This window comes from Scyliorhinus canicula, chromosome 2, assembly GCF_902713615.1.
Source record: "Scyliorhinus canicula chromosome 2, sScyCan1.1, whole genome shotgun sequence".
Taxonomy (NCBI): domain Eukaryota; kingdom Metazoa; phylum Chordata; class Chondrichthyes; order Carcharhiniformes; family Scyliorhinidae; genus Scyliorhinus; species Scyliorhinus canicula.
The window spans coordinates 56,562,581-56,585,064 of record NC_052147.1 but is presented as its reverse complement, the minus strand read 5'-3'; the positions used below and the strand labels follow the sequence as shown (position 1 = coordinate 56,585,064).

Below are 22,484 nucleotides of genomic sequence, written 5' to 3'. Positions count from 1 at the left end.
ATGGTGGCACAGTGGTTAGCATTGCTACCTCATGGCACCACGGTCCCAGTTTGGTCCCGGCTCTGGGTCACTGTCCGTTTGGAGTTTGCACATTCTCCCCGTGTTTGCGTGTGTTTTGTCCCCACTACCCAAAGATGTGCAGGCTAGGTGGATTGGCCACGCTAAATTGTCCCTTAATTGGAAAAAAATGAATTGGGTACGCTACATTTATATTAAAAAAAAATAATTGGGGTAATTGCCATAATCTGGCCTTTAAATTTAGTTTTGAGAGTGGCTAGCTAGTGCTGTTGATTGTCACTGCTGGCAAGTTAATTTCAGTCATGTTTTTGAGCTGATGGTATACACGTTTTTGCAGTTTTGTGGCAGTGCTGAGTTATTTATTTGAGAATCACAAGTATATTTGACATATATCAGGGGCTGGATTCTCTGGTTTCCCAGCCGTGTGTACCATTCGCTGGCTGCAGGATTCTCTACTCCCGCAGCTTGTCAATAGGATTTCCCATTGAAGCCAGCCCACGCTGCTGGAAAACACGTAGGCGGGGATGTGCTGCCCGTGGGAACAGAAAATCCCAACAGCAGAAGAATTCCAGCCCAGATGTCAAAAGGATTTGAATGTGAAAAATGTGAATTACAGTCTATCTGAAAGGTAAAATTGAATAAGATGTTTAAATGTCTAGTATGGAGAGATTGTTACGACAGTGTGGTGAATTGATGCTTGAAGTAGTGTAAATTTAGCTGGATCTCCCAATTCTGGAATGTCTCTGCCTCATTATGATACTTTAGTGAATAAAGAATGTGCCCAGGTTACACTTGTCAAAGTTAAGATTCTGAAATACAAGATTTCATATGCATGATTATTTTTGAGACAGTTTCAGGTATAATGTAAATTCAGCATTTTGAATTTGGACATTAATTTTATCCTGAATTATATAAACTCATAGCTTTGTGTCTTCCATTTTGTCAGGTGCGCAGTAGTGTATGATGGACAGTTCCCGCAACCTCCAGCATAAAAGGGTAATTGATTACCTGTTGTAGACTGCAAGGCATAATTTGGAGATCATGACACTTGCTGGGAGAGTTGGGATTAGGCTCAAACTGTTATTCTTAATTCACCAACCTGAACAGGTTAATGGGTGAGGTCAGCTGTCACATCCCCAGTGCCATGATTAAAGAGGGATGTCAAAGATGTTGATTTGAAAGTGGAAAAGTCATTGGTCTCAAATCAGGTTCTGGTTGATGAATATAGTTCAGGATCAGGATCCCATTGAGAACTGGTCGTTTTCATCTTTCTTCTGTCACTGCAAAGGCCTGATGCAGGTTAAATATGAGTTGGTTAAGAGACAGTAAAAATAGTTTAATTCATAACCCTTAAGTTCATGTGCAAGACCATTGATGATCGTGAAGTGCATTTGTGAAAACAAGTGAAAAGGAAAGCCCTTACCTAATAGTCACTCAGCACCCTCAAGGGAGAGTTAATCTTACAACAGCACATCTTTTTCAAGACAGCTCGCATGAGAACATGGATTAAGCAGTTGATAATGGGAAGGGGTGCTCAATTTAGATACATAAGACATCAAAGTGACATGCATGATGAAGATGATCCACGTGTTTTTCTGAGCTTTGAAGATGGATGCACCTTATAGTTCTGTAAACAGAGGCATGAGAAAACATCAGCTTGGTGGTGGGGGAGGGGGGCTTAGAAACAAAATGGTGATTTTCCATGGTTCATTGTTTACCACAATGGGTTGCAGAGAGATTGTGACCGCGATTTACTAGCCTCGCACACCCGACTTGGTGATGCAACGGAGCTGTTGACTCTCGTAAAATGTCTCTCGAGAGATTCGCAATGCTGAAAACGTCTCACAAGATCCAATGGGATCTCATGAGACGCACGGTCTGGATCTCACCCTCGCTAGGCAAAATCCAGATTAGCATATTTAAGTGAGCCATTAGGCTCATTTAAATATATCTGTGCTGTATTCTCTCGACGCCCGGGACCAAACTGCCACGCCTGGGAAACCTTGCCAGGATGCCATTCAGCACTGGTTCACACAAACATGGACCAGGCGTAATGGTAGCTGGGTGGGGCCCCCTGGCAATTAGAGACTCCCGGATGGTCGGGCACTGGGCAGGGTGGAACCCTAGAACTTCCAGATTGGCAGAGGCACTGCCAGTGCGCCATGCTGGCGGTGCCTGGGTGCCCGGTTCCCATGCCAGGTGTTGGGACCAGGGTTGTTTGCACCTCGGAGGTGGGGTGAGGGGGGGCTTGAGGACCCCGTAAGAGGTACGTTGGGTGCAGTGGGGGGAGGAGACACCCAGAGGCCGCGGTGGAGATGCTGAGGGGGTGTCGAAAATCGGGGCGATCTTTCACAGTGGCATCCCGATCTGCGCGAGTCCTGTTCCTACACTGGCGAACTGAGCTTGTTAGTGCAGGAAATTATGTAAGAACCTCCTTAATGGGGCATTTCCCACCGAGGGCAAAAATACCCAATAAAGTCTTGCGGTGCCAAGAACCACCCCGCTCAACGTGCCGGACATGGGACTCTGATTTCGTCCCATTGAATTGTGCTTTATATGTTGTACCACAGCATCAGTTTTATTGGATATATGTCTATGCTGTAATCAGGAAGTTGGTGACAACGTAGCCATTTCATAGTAGTGATTGTGTGCGCAATAAACTGTTTACGAAGATTGCTGAAAACAGAGACTGGGGGCAATTTTTAGCTCGAGTCAGCTAGAACGGCGACGTGGGCTATATCCCACCAGAATTGGCAAACGGGATTCTTGTCGGCGGAATTGCATTTTCCGGTTTTTCCATATCCATCGCCAGTGACGTAATCAGCTTGACGCCAGAAGGGGTGGGAACGTCATTTAATTACATAATACATTTTAATACACTTACCAAACTCTCCCACCACATGATTTCCCCCTTCATTGAATATTCATACCTTGCTGACATGATGTCACGTTGGTGAGGTTAACAACAGGTTTTCAAAAACGTGAATCCGTCGAGGGATTGTCCCTGGGGACGCAAAGGAAAGTATAGCCCCTGGGGGAGATAGGCCTGTCCGGGCAGCGCCCCCTGGCACAGGTTGGCACTGTTAGATTGGATCTGGCAGTGCTAACCTGTGCTGGGATAGTGCCAAACAGGCCCCCCGGGAAGCTCCTTTTGGTGGATGGAGGGGGTTTGCGTTATGTTTGGTGGGTGGCGAGCTCCAGATGCTTGGGGGGGGGGGGGGGGGCAGGGGTGAGAGCCCTCATGCTGATGTTTTTGGTGGGTGGGTGAGAGCCCAATGCTTTTTTTTTAAAAGGATACTTTATTTCAAACACGTTTAACAAAATAACTCCAGCTTAATATCCAATCAGCATATATAGTTTATACATTTTTTCCCTTTTAATCCCACCATGACAAACAGCTCCTCAAATATAGCCATGAACATCCTCCACCGTACCTCAAAGCCTTCTTTCTCACCCCCTTAAGGCAAATTTGATTTATGACACCCCAAAGATCACCACCACAGGGTCCAGCTTCATCTTAACCCCTACAATCATCGATAGGGACTCGAACACCGCCTCTCAAATTCACAGAACATATGAACGTGATTAGCCACCCCCTCCCATAGTTCTCAAACCAGTCTGCTACCCCCGGAAAAAAACCCAGTCGTCCAAGCCCAAGTCATATGGGCCCTGTGCCCACCTTAAAATGTATCAAACTCATTCTCGTGCAGGAGGAGGTTGAGTTCACTCGCCATATTTCCTCACACCACAAGACCCCATCATATCTCTGTCCCCAGTTCCTCCTCCTACTTCCGCTTGATCCTGTTCACGAATGCCTTACTGAGAGCCCCATCGCTGATGGTGAGGGGTTTATTTTCTGTGCTGATTGGGGTGCTGTTTTTAAAGGGCACCCAGATCTCTTTGCAGCCGGTCTTGCTGGCTCTATCAGGCCCCTGCCCCACCGCAGTGAATGTGTAAACCATGCCCCTGAATTCATTTCAGAGAGTCTCAAAATCTGGACTAAACACTCGGCTGCGCAGCTGGAGAACTACGTGCCGGGTTTCAGTCAGAGCCTGACACTGGACAAGATATGGGAAAATTCCACCAATGTTGTCGAAGCTTTCGTCATGCACCCATCTGGTTAGCTCACAAGAAATGACCGAACTATAACAGAAGAACAACAATTTATCCTGTGTGAGAAGAGAGTAACGATTGATTGGCAAGTGGATGCTGATTGGTGGAGGCATTGCCTTGGAGAATTTAGTATGGAATAGTTAACTACCCAGCTTTGTTCAAAGTCAAAGAAAGTCGTCTCTGATTGGTTAAGGCATTGCCCTGGGGAGCCCAACTGATCGTCTCAAATTGGTTTTCGGTGTAATTCTTCGCACAATATGTGGTTAGGTGTTACTCAGCAATTGGACAACACCTCATTGTGCTAAGAATTGCACTCAAAGCCAATTTAAGATCGTCAGATTCAACTAAACAAAAGCTTAGGGAACATTCATTGGAATGTCCTGTGATGATTGTATAGGTGGCCCTGGCTCATTGATGAGATTCATAGGGTTAGATCTGACACTGGTTGCTGGTATTCATCCCACTATCCTCAGATAATTAAAAGTTGTGTAGTCTTAGGAGATAAATGATTTCCAGTGCTCTCAAACTGTAGTTTTAACTGGTTAAGTACCAGCAGTACCCTTACACAAACACACAAAAATCCCTAAACCTTGACTTTTGTGCAAGTTCTACAGCATTTAATACAAGGGGTTGTGTGGTCTTCCAAGAGTATGCACCCCATGTTGGGTAAATGGGGCCTCTACTCTTGTGTACTTCTCAGTATCGTGGTTTAGAGACTCTGAATTGTAGTGGTGAGTTTTCACGCATGTCAAACATCCAGCAGACCCAAAAGAAACCTATTTTTCCCAAAATTGCTTGCCCACATTTCTGCATACACTTCACATTTTCTCTTTGTTCCTTATTATGCATAATAACCAATAATGGAAACAAACCTAACTGTGACTGTGGAAAAATATGCAGCAACAGTTAACAAGACCTAAGGTTGAATGTGGCTCCATTTGCTAAAATGGCCGACTTGTAGTTGTTCTGTTCTCTGTCACAATTAACTCTGACGTTTCATGTAGTGCCAAATATAAAAACTGTGAAATATGTAACTTATCATGTGTAATGAAAATTGCTAACTAAAACTTAATCATGTTTGTTTCTTTTCTCTTTAATAGGGGTAATATGATGCTTCGGAGTTTTGCAATTGATACATTATTTGATGTGGATGCAATTGTATCAAATGTATTATTGTAAGTATCTTATTGTTGCGTTATAAACTCAGTTAATGCAATAAAAGTGAAATTGACAGGAGCAAATAGCCACATAAATGTAAATAAGGTTCCTAACTTTCAGTCGAAGTTGGTGCAATAAGTTGTGTGCTCTGAAAGTTTAAGACTCCTCAGATGTCAACATGCAAGGCTACTTTTGTTTATTAATTTGGAAATATAAAAACTTAATCGAAGTGAGCTGCCATTGATTGCTGTGAGTCAGGGAATTGGATTCACTGTCTTGTATTGAATCATGGTATTTCATGTTTCCTTTTGGTACTTTTCGTATAGCTGCTGTATATCAAATGAAAGGTCAGAATCTAGACTTGCATATTGTTATTGTTTTAGCACACTGGGCTAAATCGCTGGCTTTGAAAGCAGACCAAGGAAAGCCAGCAGCATGGTTAGATTCCCATAACAGCCTCCTCGGACAGGCGCCGGAATGTGGCAACTAGGGGCTTTTCACAGTAACTTCATTGAAGCCTACTCGTGACAATAAGCAATTTTTATTTCATTTTCATTTTTCATTTTATTGAGGCATTTATAATTTTAACATTTAACATATTAACATTCTAAATAACCGAACTGTCCAACACATGCAAAGACTCCACAGTAACATGCCCAACTTCCCCGCCCTAACTCCTAACTACCCATATTAGATTCCCTGCCCTTATTCTCCACTTTCATGCCTCCCTATTCACCCCCTGCACTTCTGCTGACGGTCAGTTTTCCTCAAAGAAGTCGATGAACGGCTGCCACCTCCGAGTGAACCTCTGTATTGAGCCCCTTAAGGCGAACTTAATCTTCTCTAGCCTGAGAATATCTGCCATGTCACTGACCCACACCCCCGACTTTGGAGGCTCTGAGTCCCTCCATCCCAGCAATATCTGTTTCCGGGCCACCAGGGAGGCGAAGGCCAAGACATCAGCCTTTTCCCCCCCTGGGCTCCCGGATCTTCCTACACTCTAAATATTGGCCCCTGTGGACTCGGAGTCACCCTCCCTTCCAGGACCTCTGACATGACAGCTGCGAATCCCTGCCAAAATCCCCTTAGCTTCGGACACGCCCAAAACATATGTACATGATTCGCTAGTCTTCCCCTGCACCTCCTGCAGCTCCTCAAAAAAACGTGTTCATCCGGGCCACAGTCATATGAGTCATGTGGGCCACTTTGAACTGGATCAGGCTAAGCCTTGCACCCAACGAGGATGCATTGACTCTCCTCAGGGCCTTCTCCCATAGCCTGACTTCCAACTTCCCTCCCAACTCTTCCTCCCACTTCTTGCAGGGGCTGGTTACACAGGGTTAAAGAGTTGGCTTTGAAAGCAGACCAAGGCAGGCCAGCAGCGTGGGTTCAATTCCTGTACCAGCCTCCCCGAACAGGCGCCGGAATGTGGCGACTAGGGGCTTGTCACAGTAACTTCATTTGAAGCCTATTTGTGACAATAAGCAATTTTCATTTCATTTCTTCACCTCCCCGATTGGGACCCCTACCCACTCCATCAGTTCCTTATATATTTCCGAGATCCTCCCCTCCCCAACCCTTGTTTTTGACATCACCTTATCCTGTAGTCCCCTTGGAGGCGAGGGAAGCTTGGAACTTGCCTCCGGCCAAAATCCCGTACCTGCAGGTACCGAAACCGTTCTCACCCGGTAACTCAATCACCTCCTCTAGCTCGTCCAGGCTCGGAAAACTCTCCTCAATGAAGAGAACCCCAAATCTCTCAATCCCTGCCCGCTTCCACCTCCTAAAGCCCCAGTCCAGTCCCCCGGAGCAAACGTGTGATTATCACAGATCGGTGACCATACCGACGCACCCTCCAGTCTCTGTTGCTCCATTGCCCCCACACTCTCAGGGCTGCCACCACCACTGGACATGTGGAGTAACGAGCTGGCAAGAACAGCTCAAGAAGGACCTCCTTTACCCTCTGGGCTTTGCCGGCCCATATAGCACCTGAGATCCCCGCATTCATCTTCCTTGGGGATGAAGATTGGGAGACACTGAAACACAAACAGCAATCTCGGGAGGACTGTCATCTTCACAGTCTGTACCCTCCCCGCCAATGTCAGTGGGAGTACGTCCCACCTACCGAAGTCCCCTTTCTGCTCAATCACCCTGCCCAAATTTAGTTTATGAAGCTGACCCCAGCCCCTTGCCACCTGAATCTCCAGGCACCTAAAACTCCTTCTCACCACTTTGAATGGCATCTCCCTCAGTCTCCTCTCCTGCCCCCTTGCCTGGATCGCAAATCCCCACTCTTGCCCATATTCAGTTTGTAACCTGAGAACTGGCCAAATTCCTCCAGTATTCCCATAATTCCAGTGATTCCCCCCCCCCCCAAATGGGTCTGTTATATAAAGGAGTGAATCATCCACGTAGAGTGAGACCCTATGTTCCACCCCCTCCTAACCAAATGTTTGATGCCCTCAGCGCCATTGCCAAAGGCTCTATGGCCAGGGCAAACAGTAGTGGGGAGAGTGGACACCCCTGCCTTGTCTGTCTGCGCAGACTAAAATACTCTGATCGAACCCGGTTGGTCCTTACATTCACCACCGGTGCCTGCTGTAGGCCATTCGGAGATATATAAAGAACAATGTCACAGGTGAGGTTTCGGCTGAGGTGGTGTGGGAGGCACTGAAGGCGGTTATTGGGGGGAACTCATCTCAATTCAGGCCCATAAGAAGAAGGTTAAGTGAGTGGAGTTAGACAGGCCGGTAGGCAAAATTTTACAGATGGATAGGAGGTATGCGGAGTCCCCGGATGATGGACTCCTCTCCCCTCATGCGCTCCATAAACCCTCCACAAATCCTGGCCCGAACCCAAACCTCCTCAAGACATCTCACAGGTACTTCCACTCCACCCGATCAAAGGCCTTTTCTGCATCCATGGCCACCACCACCTTAACATCGGCCCCTCCGCAGGCATCATTATTATATTTAGGAGCTGCCTAATGTTGGACGTCAGGTGTCGTCCCTTCTGATCCTCTGATTCTCCCCTATAACCCCCGGAACACATGCACATGGTCAAGATCTTTGCCAGCAATTTCGCATCCACATTCAACAGAGACATTGGCCTATACGACCCACAACTCTCCGGATCCTTATCCCGCTTCAAAATAAGGGAAATTGATCCTGCGATGACGTTGGGGGGAGCACTCCCAGCTCCTTGGACTCATTAAAAGCCTTTATCAGGAGCGGCCCCAATAGCCCGTAATTTTTTAAATAAAACTCAACCGGGCCTTACCCGATTGCATTGCCCCCCCCCCCCCCCCCCCCGGAATTGCCTTATACACTCCTCCAAACACCACGCCACCCCCCCCCCCCCCCCCCCCCCCCCCCCGTATCTCTTACTTTTCCAATCTCTCTCGGCGCCTCCTGTTTCCTCAGCTAATGCGTCAGCATCCTGCTGGCTTTTTCCCCATATTCATAGACCGCCCCTTTACCCTCCTCAGCTGTCCTTGCATATGGACAGGAGCCCAAATTCCAGCTGCAGTCTCTGACGCTCCTTCAGAAGCCTGTCATCCGGGGACTCCGCATATCTCCTGTCCATCTGTAAAATTTTGCCTACCAGCCTGTCTAACTCCACTCGCTCAGCCTTCTTATTATGGGCCTGAATTGAGATGAGTTCCCTCCCAATAACCGCCTTTGGTGCCTCCCACCCCACCCCACCCGAAACCTCACCTGTGTCATTGATCTTTATATATCCCCGAATGGCCTTCCTCGTCCGCTCGCACACATTCTCCTCCATTCACGGCCCCACATCTAACCTCCACTGTGAGCCCTGGGCCTTTCCTTTTTTGACTTGCAGGTCTACCCAGTGTGGGGCGTGGTCTGACACCACAATTGCTGAATATTCAACATCTACCACCTCAGCCAGCAGCGTTTTGTTTAACACAAAGAAGTCTATCTGGGAAGACACCTTGTGCACGTGGGAATAGAATGAAAACTCCTTAGCCTCCCAAAACCCCCCCCCCCCCCCATGCGCTCCACAAACCCTCACAGCTCCTTTGCCATAGCTGATACCTTCCCAAACCTGGCACTCGAACGATCCAGCCTGGGATCCAGGACTATGTTGAAATCTCCCCAATCAATCGATCCGAGTCCAGGTCCAGGATCTTCCCCAGCACCTGTCCAACAAACTCAACGTCATCCCAGTTTGGGGCATATGTATTTACCAATACCACTGCCATTCCCTCCAATTACCCACTAACCATAATATATCTACTCTCCGGGTCCGCCTCAATATTCGCCACCTCGAATGCCACCCGCCTATTGACCAGGATTGCCACTCCCCTCGTTTTAAAGTCAAATCCGAATGGAACACCTGCCCAACCCATCCGTTCCTTAACCTAACCTGGTCCCCCACCTTCAGATGTGTGTCCTGTAACATAGCCATGTCCGCCTTCAGCTGCCTCAAGTGCGTGAACACACGGGCCCTTTTGACTGGCCCATTCAGTCCCCAAATGTTTCACATAACCAGCCTGGTTGGGGGCAACCCCCCCGCTGATCAACCATAACCTCTGCAGGCCAGTCTTCGGCCTATGTCCCGCACCTCCCCATCATCAATCCTCCTCCTCCTCCACCTTGAAAGTCCCCTGCCCGTCAGCAGTGTACTCGCGCCCCCCCCCCCACCCCCCCAGCTAGCCTGGCAGTCCCCGCCCATGGCGCCTCGCATATTCTCTTCCCCCCCCCCCCCCCCCCCCCCCCAAACTGGTTCCCCTCCACCCCGCTCTTAGTGCAAATATTGAAACAATTAAAACAAAGGCAAGAAGTAAAAACAAAAAAACCATCACTCCCAAGGTCCGAACCCAAAGACCGACCCCTTCCTCCCTTAACAAACAACTATATATCAGCCTAACCCCAAACAGGACCGAAAAAATATAAAGAAACAAGTAAATCCGAACAACGCAAACCCAAAGTATTTACGGAACATAGTTCAGAACTCCTCCTCCTTCTCCTGCCAGTCTATTCTCTTTCATAAAGTCCGCTGCTTCCTCCGTCGAGCGAAAGTGCAACTCCCAGGCCCCCATAGGTCACACATAGGTGAGCCGGGTACAGTAGACCAAACTTTATGCCCTTCTTGTACAGGGCTGACTTGACCTTATTAACGCTCGCCCTCCTCTTTGCAAGCTCTGCCTCAAGGCCCCGATACACCCGGATCTCGACATCTTTCCAAGTTCCTTGCCTCGTCTGCCTGGCCCACCTCATAATACGTTCCTTGTCCAGGAACTGATGTAATCGTACCACCATCGCCCTCGATGGCTCACCCACCTGAGGCTTGAGCATCAGTGCCCTGTGGCCCAATCCAACTCCAACGGCCGATCAAATGCACCTTCTCCAAGCAGCTTTTCCAACATCTTCCCCACATAGGCACCAGCATCCGATCCTTCGATTCCCTCCGGCAGACCCACGATCCAAATGTTCTACCTCCGAGAACGATTTTCCAGGTCCTCCACTTTCTCCAGCAGTCTCTTCTGCAGGTCAAGCAGCATCCCAATCTCTGCTGCCATCGAGGTGGACTGTTCCGCCTGCTCCTCCAACTTCTGGATCACCTGTCCCTGGGCTGCCAGTCTCGTCTCCACGTGGTCAACCACTGCCTTGATCGAGTCTACCACCCGGGCTCACCAACTGGTCCATCGACCACTGAACTGACGGGGTCCGACCCTGTTCGTCCGCCATTTCCACACGTGTTGTCCGCTCCTCACTCAACACCAGCAGCTGGTTTGTTCTTTTCTGATTACTTCTGGACTGCAGTTCCATAAACTAGGGGTCAATTTCTTCTGTTCTTCTGCACCTTTCCTCTATACAATTCCTGCAACAAACCGATGTAAAGGCCACAAAAAAAGCACCATGAGCGGGAGCTGCCAAATGTGCGACCACTCGCTCCATGAAGTCCTCCTCATGGCAAGCAATCCTGGAAGTCCTCCTCATGGCAAGTAATCGACGCACAAGAGGAAGTTAGACAATCAGGATGTTGAAAAGCTGAACTATTCCATTAAATCGCAGTAAGCAGTGGAAGCAATTTTTTTCCCTTGTGCTTGGTTCTAACACTCATAATTTGCTGAAAACGATAAAGTTTAAAGGTTACTTAGATGAGCAAGCCAAATCCTCCCAACCTTTTTTTAATTTTAAATTTAAGAGTACCCAGTTAATATTTTTCCAATTAAGGGGGAATTTAGTGTGGCCAGTCCACCTAAGCTGCACATCTTTGTGGTGTGGGGGTGAGATCCACGCAGACACGGGGGAGAATGTGCAAACTCCACACAGACAGTGACCCGGGGACGGAATCGAACCTGGATCCTCAGTGGCGCCAGCAGCAGTGCGAACCACTGCGCCACCGTACCGCCATAAATCCTTCCAACCGTAAATGCTTTTGATGATCCTTTTTCACAACTGGTCACCATTGAATAGGTCTTGCACCCACTGTCAAACATTTTCTTTTTTCTTTTAAGGTTTTGTCCTCTGATGCTTTCCTCCCCCCATTATTTGACCGTATACATTTTATACATATTTATTCAGCATTTGACTCCCGATATATAGTATGTGTAAAAGTTGGTCAAAAGCATTTTTACTTGCACTGAACACACGAGCGATTGAATTCTCTATTTAAGAAAGTTGTGATGAGACTGGGAATATTGATTTAAAAGACTTTACTGTAAGATGCAGATCTTAATAGAAAATATAAGATGATTCCTCACAACTAGAATTACTCATCTCTCCTATATGTAGGCCTTTTCTGGATTGTAAATCTGTGGGGAACAATGACTCCTGGCAGCATGCCGTTTGGAGCATTCTTTAAGTATGACTGTTGTAAGAGTCCTTCCTGTTTATTCCCTTATTTCCATTTATTTTGCCATTATTATTGTTTTTGATCCATGGACATGTATCTTAAAGTCAAGCAGCAGAATTCAGGAGTTACAGGAGAGAACACGTGGCTAGACCCTACTGGTTTATGTCGTGTTAAGTACACTGAGATAACACAAGCTGCAACTGGATGCAGCTTTAACTGGAAGATACTCAGACCTTGAAGTTAGTTCAATCTGATTTATTGAACAGTTAGCTCAGTTCTCTGTGAGTTCGGCTCTCTGCTAACCTAAGTGTGATTACTCTGTCTGACTGAACCAGACTAGCTCTTAACCTCGTGCTGGAGGTGTCATGTGATGTATAACACCCTGACTCACTCTATAGATGCCCCCAGCGAAGTGTGAGTGCCTCGTGCCTTTTATAGTGGGAAACCGCCCCTAAGTGTTCTGCCTGCTGATTGGTTATGTCCTGTTCTCTGTGTTCATTAGCTGCCTGTCTGTATCTCATTATGCACATGTCTGCATATCATGACAGTTTGAACAGGAATGGCAGACTTGTCGGCACCAGAGAAAGAGATGGGTGGGACTTGGTTTGATTGACTGGCTGGTGGCCAATGAATGGCCCACAAATCTGTTCTCTGTCCAGTAACAAGGTGGTGATTGGATCCTATCCCAGTGGAATGATTTTCAGAGTCCCAAGGAGTTTCAGTTTGACTCCCTGCGGCACAGGAACAAGGCCCGACTCTATCTCATAGATCTCACAGTGCAGAAGGAGGCCATTCAGCCCATCGAGTCTGCATGGCCGTTGGAAAGAGCACCCTACCCAAGACACACCTCTAGTCCCGATTCAGTTTGGCCCATTGTAGAATCTGCTCCTCCTGGAAGCTGTGGAATTCAATAATCACCTCTTGCGGCAACTCATTTGCCCATGGCTTCCGCCGGAGTATTCGGTGAGCCTGATCCAACTCTGGAGGGAGCAGTTGCCCCCCCCCTCCCCCTGCTTGACCAATATCTGAGAAAAGTATTCAGTTGACTTCGGGCCCTCCACCCCTTCCGGTAACCCATGATTCTGAGGTTCTGTCTCCTCGACCTGTTCTCCAAGTCATCCACCTTTGCCCGCATTGTCTTTTTTCAAAAACTTTTTTTATTCAAGGTTTTGACATTTTAACATTTTAAACACGCAGCATAGCAAAGAAAATCCAACACAGACCCCCACCCCTTCCCCTCCAGCAACCTCAATCAAACACCGCACTTTGCCATCCCCTTCCCCCTTAACAGCTGACGGTAACCAGCTCCTTGAAATGTAGGACAAATAAACCCCATCTGTTGTGGAACGCCTCATTGCCACCCCCTCCCTCAATGCAAATTTCATCTATTCCAGATACAAAAACTCCTCCTCCAGCCACATGGAGGCACATGATGGAGAACTGCCCTCCATCCCAATAGGACTCGCTTGCGAGCGATCAGCGAGGTGAAGGCTAAAATATCTGCCCTTGCTCCGGCAAGTCCAGCACCCCCAAATATGGTCCCTAACGGACTGGGCTCCAAATCCACATGCAAGACCGCCAACGTGATGCTGAAGAATGAGCTCCAAAATTTCTCCAACATAGGGCATGACTAGAACATATGCGCGTGATTGGTCAGGCCCCTCCCACAATCCCACACAAGTATCCTCCATGCCTTCAAACAACCGGCTCATCCTCGACTTCATCAGGTACGCCCCGACCCCTTACAAAAGCCTGCCTCCATCCTCCCCCACAAAGCTTCTGGCTCCCTGCTCCAGCTCCGCACCTATTCCACATTCGATGCCCAATAATAATACATCAGGTTTCGAAGGGCCAGGTCCCCTGACTGTCGCCCTCTCTGAAGCACTGTCCTCGTGATCTTTGCCAACTTACCTGTCCACACAAACAATGAAATCAACCGTTCCACCTCCATAAAAGCGTTTTCGGCAAAAAGACCGGTAGACACTGAAACAAAAATAAAAACTGTGGCAAAATATTCATCTTAACCGCCTGCACCCGGCTTGCCAACGACAGTGGAAGGCTGTCCCATCTCAATAAATCCGCCTTGACCCTGCCCACCAGGTTCGTAAAATTCAACTTAAGGAGCTGGGTCCAATCCTGAGCCACCTGCACTCCCAAGCACCTAAAATAGGTCGTCGCCATCCGAAATTGCAACCCCCCAAACCTGCACCCACCCCTGGAGAAGACACCACAAAACACTTTTTTCCAATTTTAACTTGTAGTTTGAAAAAGCCCCAAATCTCCTAAGCAGTGCCATTATATCTTCCACGGAAGATCCCGGATTGAAGATATACAACGATCATCGGGCAGAGAATTCTGGGCGCGATTCTCCGCTCTCGCGCGGCATCTGGAAGGCCGTCGTGAACTCGGCCAAGTTTCACAAAGGCGTTGGAGGCCGCTCCTCCCGCCCCCCCCCCCCCCCCAAAGGGGGCTAGGAGCGGCGTGCCGTAAATCTCCTGCCGGGAAGCCTATCCGTCAGCCACCTACCCCTCTCGCCCCCATGTCTTTCCAGAAGCCCCCCAGCCACTTCCTCTCAAAATCATTTCTTCCAGTATCGTCCCCATTCCCCCCCCACCATTCACACCTCCCAGGTCCATCGAAACCTGTCCACAAAGGCTCCCAATGATTTCGCCCTCTCCCTACACCCCGCTCCTATTCACCAGCCAACTTGCGTTTGTTAACGAGGTGGCCCCTGTCAGAACCCCCACCCAATATCAAAAAGAAAACCAACCACACACAGGCCACCTAAACCCCTCACACAATAATCCCTTAAACTAAAAAGGAATAAATCTTAACAAATTACCCTGAAGTTCCCAAAACTATCCCCTCCCAAACACAACCTGGAAGAAGGAAAAAAGACAAAACCAAACAAAGTCCAATCTCAATTCTGTCCCTGTCCTTCAGCCTTCATGAACACCTCCACTTCCTCCAAGGTAGTAGTCCTGGAGCTGTATGGGACCCTCAGCTTTACTGTGTAGTTCACCCCAAATCTCATGTTGCTTTTATACAACCTGACAAAAGGCTGCCCGATTTCTTGCCAACTCTGCCATGAGATCCTGTTATATACAAATACCACCACCTTCCCATCTCGCCTCTCAATTCAACTTCACCCACGGCCGGATCGAGTGGTGAGCCCTGTCGAGCTCTTGAAGGGAGTGGTCCTTCTCCTCTGCCAACAACTTGGTGAATATCTCTGCAAAGTAGTCCGTCGGCGTCCGGCCCTCCAGCACCTCAGCCAGCCCCACAATCCTCAGATTCTGCTTTCGACACCTTTTCTCCAGGTCTTCCACTTTGGCTCTCAGCCCTTTGTTACTCTGCACCACCCTCCGCAGCCCTTCACCCACCGAGGTGAGCTGATTGCCATGCTGTGACAATGCCTCCTCCATCCCCTTCAGCACCTCTCCTTGCACCTGCACCTCTGGTGATGTCTTTTCCAAAGCCTCCTTTACCGGGGCACGGGTCTCATCCACCCATTCCTTGAGCGAGGCCATCATCTCTTTTCGATGCTTGTCTAAGTGCTTGGAAGACAATTGCTCAAACTGCCCCACCATCGCTTCGGCCAGCTTATCCACTGTTATGGGTTCCGCCCCAGCGAGCTGGCTCCCGCCATCTTTCCTCTCTCTGCCATCCCCACCAAGCTCGCTGACAAACAATCGCTCGCACCCTTTCTTCCTGGATTCTTTTTCTGGGATTTTGGAATCCTTTGGTTGCCGCAATTTTTCAAAAAAATCACTCATATAGGATTATCCACAAAATCTGGGCGAAAAGGACCAAAAAAGCAAAAGCTCTTGCAGGAGCCGTCCAACGTGCGGCCTCCACCTACTTGTCTTGTTCCCCTCCTCCACCAGCAGCAACTCTGCTTCCAACGAGGTGATTCGATCACTATGCTGCGACAAGGCCGCCTGCACACCCTTCAGCACCTCTCCACATTCCTTCGCCGTCCCAAAGTGTTTTCAATCTTCTCCCGAATTGGGCCAAGTGCCTCCTTCATTGGCCACTTAAGGGTTTCCATCATCACCCTGCCCTGCTGCTCAATATGCTTCGCAAACTGTTTTTCAACTCCTGTGCCATCGCCTCAGTCAACGTTTCCATTGCAATATGGGTGGCCACACCCAAGGTCGGGTCCACATCCTTCCCTCCTGCTGAGCTTTGAGGGCTTTCTGGCTTCGTCGAAGGATTACCCCCTGTAATCTTCTTACCACCAACCTTCTTCATAGATTTCAACATATTTTCACTGACAAATTCCTTATCCCAAACGGTGGGCCGGTTTTGATGACCAAAATTGCCGGGAACCAGGTTTAAAAAGTCCAAAAAAAGAAGACTATGGCGGGAGCCACCTTATGTGCGACCTTCTCTTACCTGTCACCACTGGAAGTCTATGTGGGAATATTGTAGTTGAACTTATTGCTCTGAAGCATGCAATCAAGATTTCTAGTCGGAATGCTGTGTAGTAATCAAGACTACACATACTCTTGCTATGTTTCCCTTTTTTTGATTTCTGTGTGCTGAGAACAATTATAATATCCGTGGTACCACCTGAGGTGAGATATTTCAGCAAAGTCATGACGTTGAACCAGGGGCTTTTTATTTTTTAAAAGTAATAATTTCGAGTCCCCACCTACCTTGCACATCTTTTTGGGTTGTGGGGGTGAGACCCGCGCATAACACGGAGAGAATCTGCAAACTCTACACAGACAATGGGTCGGGATCGAATCCAGGTCCTCGGCGCTGTGAGGTAGCAGTGCTAATCACTGCTCCACCATGCTGCTACCGAACCAGGTGCTTTATAAACTGTTATTTTCACCAAATATACTAATAGACTGTTTTATTTGAAAACAGTCTGTTTGTATTCCACATTTCTGAATTGCCCAAAACAGTTTGTGTGTCAGAAACCATGCAGAGTATGGAAGCAGCTTGAAATCAGCGTGAATGTTGCTTTTAAAAGAAAAAGCATCATCTTGTTGCAAAGTAACACTGCAGTTACTTTCTGTACAGCTCACAGTAGATAAATCCCAGAGGTTTTTCAGTAATTTTCCAGGTTTTGTGTTTTTCAATTGCCTTCATCCAGGCTGAATTCTGCAATATTATTTGCCATTAAGTTTATAATCAAATGGTAAAGAATCTAAATTATTTCCTTGAATGAGTTAAAGCTCTTTATTTTTATTGTGAACTATTCAAATGACTGAATATATATTGCTCTGTTATAGTATCTTGCTGTTCAACGAGATAAAATACGTGTCCTCATTAGCGGATCTTCATGACATTGAAAATGATATGAAAGGACGAGGTGATGTCATCTTTACATTTGTACGAGCCGTAGGAGTGCCAGGTATTGTTGAAACAAGATAACTTGAAGCTTAGTGTTCTTGAACTGCCTTATGAGTACTCTGACACAAAACACACAAATCCTGGTAGCTATGATTCATTCCGAGCAAGACCTAATCATTTTAGTGTCTTTTTTCATAATATTATTCCGCACAAAATCCAATTTCAGCCAGTGCTTGTAAAATTGTCTGATATCACTTCTCGTTGCTTGCTTTCCATTCTGTCCCAGGACAGAGATTACCGTAGGCAGAATCATTAGTGACATCATTCATGACTGTGACCTTCTTGTCGTTGAATTCTCTATGAGATTCAGTGTGCTCAATCACCCTGTACAGTCAATCTTCTGTGGTCAAATACTTTGGGAAGCTCATCTCAATGAAGCCAGAATAAGGCTAGCAATGGGTTCTTTCTCTATCCACCTGCCACCTCTGGAGTACTTTAAGATTCCATCCTTGACTACTTTCCCCCCTTTGTTTGCATTCTGTGCCTTGTATATATTCTCTGTAGATACTTGATAGTTTCCAGTGTACCATGATGATATTCAGCTTACTTTTCCATCACCTGAATTGAAAGTGGGGCTGAGCTGTGCGGTCTGATTTTCTTGTCCCATTCTGATGACATTGATGATATAAATCACCAGGTCCAGATCAAAGGTTACCCTCTGTATTCCGAAAGTACACATTTGGTGTAATTTTAAGATTCCTGTTTCCTGTTACTGATTAATTTGTTTCAATCAACAACCAATGATTCTAATGTTTATTTATTCCCCTGTCACATTATCCCAGAAGCCTCAAAATTCATGTAACCTGGGTGATGTGGTTGAAGTTTGAAGATTGTGTCCCCTCCTTGTTATCAACCTTTTGTGTCTGAGATACTGACAGTAGGAGAGGGGATACCAATAATGAAATGAGCTTACCAGCGAAGCATTCCTAGCCGTTTCCCTGTATTGTCGCTCCTTAATTTATTTTGCACCTTTTCTTCCCACAGCCCCAATGATAGTCTGCAGTTATATGTTCCACTGAATTTCTAATGTACGAAGTTAACATCAAATCTCCCAAGAAAATTGCAGTTGCTATGTTGTTGAGTTGCATGAAAACATATTTTCAAATTTAAATTATGTGGTCCCAATATTTGTGGGCAGGTATGTTAGCAACGGCAAAACCCAGATTTGCCAGAAAGGCAAAGGTCCGAACAAATTTAATTGTAGGACCTCATTAGCATATTTTTACTCCGTTCCCCACCGAGAAGTCAGCCGGATTGAGAGGCTGGCTGATTGCTTGACAAGAAAGTCAGCAGTAGAAGGCAGCAGTTGTGAACAGCTGAGAATAGTCCAAAGCTGGTGGGAATGTGGAATTGAAGCCTCCGATCAGTCATGATCGTATTGAAATGCAGAGCAATCTTGACAGACGATGTAGTCTACACTTATTTTAAGATGCTGCATAGTGGGGTGCTTGGAGCGTGGCATCGAGGAGAGACACAAAAGGATGGAGTGAAAGGCTGAAGCATTGTGAGGATGGTTGGCCAATTGCAGTGAGGGGGGGGGGGGGCAAACGATTGTGGAGCATTGAACTGAAGAGGTCACAAGATCATGGAGGAGACAGGATTTGAAGATCATGGAGAAGAATTTCTTGACCCACCAATAGTGACCTATCATAGCACTTGTGTGAAGGATCGGGCAGCACCAGGCTCCCTTTAACTGCTGAATTTTCCAAGCATTGGAAAATATGGCTGCCAGTGTTAAATTTAAATCATTTCCAAAATCTGAGCGAGGGAGTTTATTTAAATATTTATAATCACAAACCCACCTCACTAAAGTGGACTAATTAGAAGCTCTGTATCTATCACGGTTAAACTGGAAGTAGATGCTGGATTGGGATCAGGTTTTCCAAATTAACACTCGATTTTTTTTCTGTTATTTTCTGATTTCCATTGAGGAGGAATTTACGAATAAAATCTGAACCTGTTTAATGCATCTCTTGAGTGAGAACCATCACATTACAATTAAAAGGCATGTTTGAGGATTGGAGAACTGGACAGCACCAGAATAAATTGTGAAAAAGAGAGAATTCCTGACTTGAAAGATGATGCAGCACTTAAACATCAACAGTAAAAAATTATATGTATGCTCCAGCTACCCATCTTCCATCTCTATTTATCTAGTCGTCCATCCTCTGTCTTTCTCTCTCTCTCTCTCTCCCTCTCATCATCAAAAACTCATTAAGATCCATATGCAATCATTTCCTATGACAATTCTGATATGAACATTGCCATATCTGCCTGTAATGGTCGCCTATCATGTCACCTGATGTGCTAATGGAATGAGTGTACTGACCCGTAACCATTACCAGTCAAGCTGCTAACTGGGTGCGGTTTTATTTCCTTTTCCACACACAATGTTTTTGAAAGAACAAACCACTTCTGTCTTTTTTTAAATTAGTAACTGAAATTTTATGAGCCAATAAGGTTTTTAAGAAGATTTTAAAAAGTAGACATTTTGCAATAACCTTAATTATTTTTTGAATTCTGTTTTTGTGTCTTAATGCATCCCTTAAAGATTCTACTTGATTATTTCCAAAAGCCTGGCCTCAGAATTGATACTTTTACTCAAGCAGCAAGCCTATTAGTTGAAGACAGATTCTGCACAAGTGCCATGCACACTTTGCCAAAATGTATCAGTAGCATTTAGCAGCCATATAATGGAACACTTCTTAGCATCTAAAAATTTGTTTGGTTGTTTCTTTTTAGAATTATCATTGTTCTGTGCATATGCATGCTTCAATTGTAATGTATTATTTATGATTTGTCTTAGAACATCGAGCCATTATGGAAACTGCCTTTGTTTATGGTGCCAAGTATCAGTTTGTATTGACCACAGAACAAAGTGTTTTGGAAGGCATGAAGTAAGTATGACCCTAATTGAAAAAGCAATGATAATAAACTTAGAGTTTCAAATTACATTGACCCCAGATTTTACAGCCGATGGCAAGCGAACAGGACCGTTCATTACTCTTACACTTTCTGCATACTTTCTATAGGCTTGCAGTGATTAGAATTGCATTTCAATCCGGCACCTTCTGCAAGCCATTTGCGATCTGTGTGAACCAAGCAAGCAATTAAGCAATCAGATAAGGGTCTGGATTCTTTGCCCCGCCGCGCCACATTTCTGTCTCACCCCGCCGGCGGAATGCTCCGTCATGCTGGCTGGCCAATGGGGTTTCCCATTGTGGGGCAGCCCCATGCCGTCAGGAAACTCCCGGGCTGCCGGCAAAATGGAGCGTCCCGCCCGCGGACAATCCAGCCCAAGGTCTGCAGAGTAGGAGGTATCAGTCAGAATCTTTAATTCAAGACTGTGTCAGGGAGCAAAATAGAGAGGGAGAGAAAGATGGGGATAAAGAAAACGTTTGTATTTTTGAACAAACCTTGGGACCTACAAAATAATTAAAATCTAAAAGAGAGTTGATCCACACTTGTAAATTTGGGTCCCAGAGAGTAAATAAGACGTATTGCCCCATTAAAAGGTTACTTAGAATGGCATGGATAAGCCCTAACTTTTTCTGGCAAGTTTGGTGGGTAACTTGTGTAAGTACAGCAAATTCATGCCATCCTGTGTATTTGAGATACTGATACTTGGGGAGCAGGGCAATTTGGACTGAAACATCGTGATTTCCACACTTAACAGAGGCAGAGTAATTGTCAGAAGTTGTTGTTTAATTTACATTTTTATAATGGTGAGTGCCAACAAGCCCACTGATATTTTTGCTGCAAAATCAGATGAATGTGGAATTAATGAGCATAAAAATAGTATATAGCATATTATTTTACTTCAGGTGAAATCGGAAAGCCCAACTGGTGTTAAGTAAATATTTAACGGGTTCATAAGAATCACAAATCTAGTGTTGCCAGTAAAGGGAAGAAAAAATCTTTATGGTTATGTAAATAACTGAGGAATAAAATGGAAAGATTTGGGGGAGGCAGCTGAGAAGGACAAGAGTTGCAATAGCATGAGAATGCTATTGCTTCTGTGTTCCTCTCCAAATCACCATGATTCTGAATTGGACATAGTGTTCCTTCATTGTTGTTTGGTCAATAGTCTGGGATTTCTTATTTGACACCACTGCAGGAGTGCCATCACTTCAAGAGCTGCAGTGGCTCAAGGAGAAGGTCAATCACCATCTCGTTGGGCCTACTGGGGAATGGACAGCAAATACACCTTTGCAAGCCTTGTCCTTAATCCCAAGAATAATTATGCCAAAAAGAAACTCACAAGTAAATAAACTATTTGCATCTAAAGCACATACTGCAAATTCATGCAAGGTAGAGCCGATAATAAATGATATTGAGCCCATCACATTTTTGTCAAAAGGGAGAAAGAAAGCTTTATATTCTGATCCTGGCGACTCTGTTGGCCTTAAATTGTAAATTCTTGCATGTGATGTGGGTATCACTGGTTAGGGCAGCATTTGTTGCCCACCTCTAATTGCCCTTGCACAGAGTGCTTGCTAGGCTATTTCAGAGGGACGTTGAGAGCGAACCACATCGCTGTGGGTCTGGAGTCACCTTTATGAAAATCGCTTATTGTCACAAGTAGGCTTCAAATGAAGTTACTGTGAAAAGCCCCTAGTCACCACATTCCGACGCCTGTTCGGGGAGGCTGATACGAATCCAGACCAGGTAAGGATGGCAGGTTTATTTCCTGAAGGGCATTAGTGAACCAGATTTTTTTTTTTTTACAACAATCAGTGATAGTTTCATTTTTTAAAATAAATTTAGAGCACTCAATTCATTTTTTCCAATTAAGGGGCAATTTAGCGTGGCCAATCCCCCTACCCTGTGCATCTTTGGGTTGTGGGGGTGAAAGCCACGCAAATATGTGGAGAATGTGCAAACTCCACACGGACAGTGACCCAGAGCCTGGATCGAACCTGGGATTCGGCGCCGTGAGGAAGCAATGCTAACCACTGAGCCACCGTGCTTCCCTTCAGTGATAGTTCCATGGTCATCATTAC

The 22,484-nt window shown here is 46.2% G+C and overlaps 1 protein-coding gene across 1 annotated transcript in view; it reads left to right on the top strand.

Annotated features, from left to right (window-relative positions):
* txndc16 (thioredoxin domain containing 16) overlaps positions 1 to 22,484 on the top strand; it is a 183,183-nt gene that overhangs the window by 18,083 nt on the left and 142,616 nt on the right. Inside the window, exons 5-7 of the mRNA XM_038778837.1 lie at positions 5,232 to 5,306; positions 17,361 to 17,482; positions 20,288 to 20,378. Coding sequence (XP_038634765.1) covers positions 5,232 to 5,306; positions 17,361 to 17,482; positions 20,288 to 20,378 — 288 coding nt within the window. The remainder of the gene's footprint in view (positions 1 to 5,231; positions 5,307 to 17,360; positions 17,483 to 20,287; positions 20,379 to 22,484) is intronic.